The sequence below is a fragment of the Palaemon carinicauda genome, chromosome 25 (genome assembly GCF_036898095.1).
Source record: "Palaemon carinicauda isolate YSFRI2023 chromosome 25, ASM3689809v2, whole genome shotgun sequence".
Lineage (NCBI taxonomy): Eukaryota > Metazoa > Arthropoda > Malacostraca > Decapoda > Palaemonidae > Palaemon > Palaemon carinicauda.
In genome coordinates this window covers 58,384,335-58,388,893 of record NC_090749.1, presented here as the reverse complement: position 1 = coordinate 58,388,893, position 4,559 = coordinate 58,384,335, and the positions used below count along the sequence as shown (strand labels likewise).

Here is a 4,559-nt window from a genome sequence, read left to right as displayed (position 1 = left end):
CGGAAATCTGTCGATAGAGTTGGTGATTCCAAATTTTCCCCAGGAATTTTAAAGTCTCCAGAGAGATCGTAGAGCGGCAACAATCGTTTTTTTCCAAAATAATGCTGATACAGGCGAGGATATGACGTTAGAACTTCAGGGACAGCTGCGAGCTCTACCGGAGTCGCGGGTCTTCAAACGGTTTTTCGTGGCTACTCCCAGAGGCACCGCACTTTGAAAACTGCCCAGCAGTCGCCTCTCAGGATGGATTCCTCGGCAGGTGGCTGCGGCGCTGTTCTTGGGTTGGAGGCTTGTGGAAAGCCAGCGAGGAACTACAGCGGTGCGAACTTGGACTGCGTCAGATGGAGAGAGAAGCATTAAGATTCAAAGATGAATTGAAATCAACGTGGTTCGTTGGCAAGCTTCTCCCCGAATTTGACTTGGGACAAAGGATGGAAGAATCCCTTTCTATTGGAAATAGGAAGTTCTACATCGGCATGGCTGCTGCTTCCGTCATACTCGGCGGGATTATGTTTGCCAGGAGGAGGAGAAGGATGGCTGAAGAAGATGTGGACAGCAGCTCTTTGGAAGAATATGTTCCAGAAACGGAGCACTTAGGCGAAGATCTGTTGGACGGAAATGAACTGGAAATGGAAACCGATCAGACTACTCTCTTGCAAAATCTCGAGGATGAGAATGGTGAGTTACAAGGACAAATTAAAGAAATGGGAAGAATAATAGAAATGAAGGAAAAACTGCAAAATGAACAAGTAAAGGAATTGAAAAATTAGGTAAGTGAATTGAAGACAGAAAAAGATAAGCTGGAATCTGAGTGCGTTGGAAAAGACCTCCAGATGAGGGAGCATGAAAATTTGCTGGAAATTCTCAGGAAAGAGAATGCAGAAATGAAGAAAGAACAAATTAAAAACACAGAGCAAGTCAACGAATTGAAAAATGAGGTAGGTGAATTGAAGACAGAAAAAGATAAGCTGGAATCTGAGTGCGTTGGAAAAGACCTCCAGATGAGGGAACATGAAAATTTGCTGGAAATTCTCAGGATAGAGAATGCAGAAATGAAGAAAGAACAAATTCAAAACAGAGAACAGGTCAACGAATTGAAAAATGAGGTAGGTGAATTGAAGGCAGAAAAACATAAGCTGGAATCTGAGTGCGTCGGAAAAGACCTCCAGATGAGGGAACATGAAAATTTGCTGGAAATTCTCAGGATAGAGAATGCAGAAATGAAGAAAGAACAAATTCAAAACAGAGAACAGGTCAACGAATTGAAAAATGAGGTAGGTGAATTGAAGGCAGAAAAACATAAGCTGGAATCTGAGTGCGTCGGAAAAGACCTCCAGATGAAGGAACATGAAAATTTGTTTGAAATTCTCAAGAAAGAGAATGAGAAAGGGAAAAAATCAAATTGAGAAAACAGTAAACCTAAATAAATTGAAAATGAAGTAGGTAAATTAAAGGCAGAAAAGACAAAATTGGAATCTGAATGTGTCCAAAAAGAGATTCACATGAAGAAACTGGAAAATTTGCTGGAAAGTCTGAGGAAGGAAAAACAAAGTGAAAATAAATGGAAACGGGAATTTGAAGAATTGAAAGAAGAAAAGGAGCAACTTGAAGCAAATTTGGTGCAAGATTATGAAAAACTACAATTTGTCTGCAAAATAAAAGACCTCGAGATAATGGAACAAAAAATTATTGCTGAAAAGTTTGAAAGTGAAAATAAAGAAATGAAAGGCGCAAAGTGAGAACACGGAACAACTGAATAAATTGAAAAGTTAACTTTGTGAACTTAAGGCAGAAAAGAAGCTAAAAGCAGAGAAGGAGGAAGTTCGTAAAACCGAGAATAAAGATGAACATAAGAGGAAAAGCTTATTAATGGCTGGATTAAGTGCGCAGATGAATAATAGGATCAAAGAGGCTGTAGATATCTTCCCCCAAGCCTTGGCTGTGGAGACTGATAACGACGAAGGAACGGCTCTTCTGCATGTCTTTCGAGCTGAAGCGAACGCAGCCACTGAGAAGCCTCCTAATATGGATATTGTATTAGACTGCTCCATGGCCATCGAGGGCGGTACCACGTCAAACTCAGCATTTTCGACGCGGCCCTGAAGGACTTCAAAACGGTAAAAGAGAAGAAAAATGAGAAATTTTTAAAAGTCGTTGAAGATACTAAGGCACTGCAGAAGGAATAGGAAGACAAAGGACACTATCAGATCCTGGGTTTGGAAAAGACAGCCACGAAGGCAGAGGTTATAAAATCCTTCAGGGACCTGTCCATGGCATTCCACCCAGACAGACATCGGGACAAACCCGAATTGCTACAGGTGGCATTCGAGGAGAAGTACAAAAAGGTGGTCAACGCTAAACTGATTCTGGTGGACGAAAGGTACCAAAGAGATTATGACGAAGAGCTACGCCATCAGGAGGAATATGAACACTGGGAGAAGATTGGCGGCCAGTGGAATCGTCAGGAGCCAGGGCAGTGGAACCACGGGCGGCAGTACCATCAAGGACGCCCCAGATGGGAAGAGCTTAGGCAGTACAATCAAGGACCAAGAAAGGAGCAACATCGTCAAGGGAACAACCACCGATATTATTATTAAGGATATCGCAATGTGTATAGGAATTATCATTGCAGTTTATTGCAGTGAGCATAAAAAAAATGAAAATGAAAAAAAAAATTAAAAACTAAAAAAATCCAAAAGAAAATAAAAAACCCAAAATCCCAAAAAAATAAAAAAAAACCAAAAATGCAAAAACAAGTAAAAAACCAAAAATCCAAAACAAAAAAAATTTATATAGTGGAAACATATTTTTAGGATAAGTTTCAGTTGAATTTTTCAGTTTAGTGCTGTGAACCGAAAAAAAAAATGTGTAGTGGAAACTATTTTTAGAATAAGTTTCAGTTGAGTTTTAGTTTAGTTTAGTTTTTAGTTTTAGTTTAGTTTTGTAAGGAAATAATTTTCCTGTAACAGCCATTGAGAGACGGACAGTCAATGCCAAGTGGAGTTCGGCCTTCCAGACCAAATGGAATAATCTATAAGATGGACTACCCAGAGGGAAGAAGTCCCACTTGTTTTGGAATGCACTGTTCCTTGATAAAGATTCACCTGTACTGTTTCTTTATCAGGTGGACAAATGCAGAAGTAAAACGTATGACTTCTTTTAGTACGCTGTGTCCCCTCAAGAAGATTCCATTATCCTGGAATGGTGGATCAGGAAAATTAGCGCTGTGAACAGGAAAAAGAAATAGGAAATTGCAGTTTAGTCCAGTGAACATAGAAAAAATGAATCGCCAAAAATGATTGAAAAATTGAAAAAAGGAAAAAGATATATATATATATATATATATATATATATATATATATATATATATATATATATATTATATATATATATATATATATATATATATATATATATATATATATATATATATATATATATATATATATATATATATATATATATATATATATATATATATATATATATATATATATATATAACATATATGGTGGAAAAGTTTTTTAGAAAAAATTTCAGTTAAATTTTCCAGTGTAGTGCTGTAAACATAGAAAAAAAATTTAAATCCAAAAAGAAAAAGAAATATGAAAAAAAAAAATAATTTATAGTGGAAAATATTTTTAAAATAAGTTTCATTTGACTTTTAGCTTTGTTTGGTTTTAGTTTAGTTTTTAGTTTTAGATTTTAGTTTGGTAAGGAAATAAGTTTTCCTGTAATAGCTATTGAGAAACGGACAGTCAATGCCAAGTGGAGTCCGGCCTTCCAGATGTAAATGGAATAATCTACAAGATGGATTCAGCAGAGGGAAGAAGTCACACTTATTTTGGAATGCACTGTTCCTTGATAAAGATTCACTTGTACTCTTTCTTTATCAGGTGGACAGATGCAGAAAAAACAAGTCAGACTTCTTTTAGTATTCTGTGTCCTTTCAAGAATATTCCATTCTTCTGGAATAGTAGATCAAGAATATGTTTAGTGCTGTGAACATATGAAAAAATAAAACATAAAAAAAAATTGAATTCCAGTCCTTCAGATGCAAAGGAAATAATCTACAAGATGGATTCAGCAAAGGAAAGAAGTCGCACTTGTTTTGGATTGCACTGTTCCTTGATAAAGATTCACTTGTACTGTTTCTTTATCAGGTGGACAGATGCCTAAGAAACAAATCAGACTTCTTTTAGTAAGCAATGTAAAATCCAAAACGAAATAAAAATAAACAAAATAAAATATGGAGTCCGGCCTTCCAGACCAAATGGAATAATCTACAAGATGGATTCAGCAGAGGGAAGAAGTAACACTTGCTTTGGATTGCACTGTTCCTTGATAAAGATTCACTTGTACTGTTTCTTTATCAGGTGGACAGATGCAGAAAAAACAAGTCAGACTTCTTTTAGTATGCTGTGTCCCTTCAAGGATATCCAATTCTTCTAGAATAGTAGATCAAGAATATGTTTAGCGCTGTGAACATATGAAAAAATAAAAAATCCAAAAAACAAGTTGGATTCCAGCCCTCCAGATGTAAATGGAATAATCTACAA

The 4,559-nt window shown here is 36.4% G+C and overlaps 1 protein-coding gene across 1 annotated transcript; it reads left to right on the top strand.

The window, feature by feature from the left end:
* Nucleotides 1-476: 476 nt before the first annotated feature.
* Nucleotides 477-2,103, top strand: LOC137619048 (uncharacterized). Its single transcript, XM_068349245.1, has 3 exons — nucleotides 477-678; nucleotides 1,444-1,707; nucleotides 1,793-2,103. The coding sequence occupies exons 1-3, from the start codon at nucleotides 477-479 to the stop codon at nucleotides 2,101-2,103; spliced, it is 777 nt and encodes a 258-aa protein (XP_068205346.1).
* The last annotated feature ends 2,456 nt before the right edge of the window (nucleotides 2,104-4,559 follow it).

Bases quoted from the DNA above. Each gene is read 5' to 3' on its own strand.
- LOC137619048 (XM_068349245.1), top strand. From the start codon at position 477: ATGGCTGCTGCTTCCGTCATACTCGGCGGGATTATGTTTGCCAGGAGG. The intron at 679-1,443 runs GTGAGTTACAAG...AAAATGAAGTAG, and splicing joins AAATCTCGAGGATGAGAATG to GTAAATTAAAGGCAGAAAAG. The intron at 1,708-1,792 runs GTGAAAATAAAG...AACTTAAGGCAG, and splicing joins TATTGCTGAAAAGTTTGAAA to AAAAGAAGCTAAAAGCAGAG.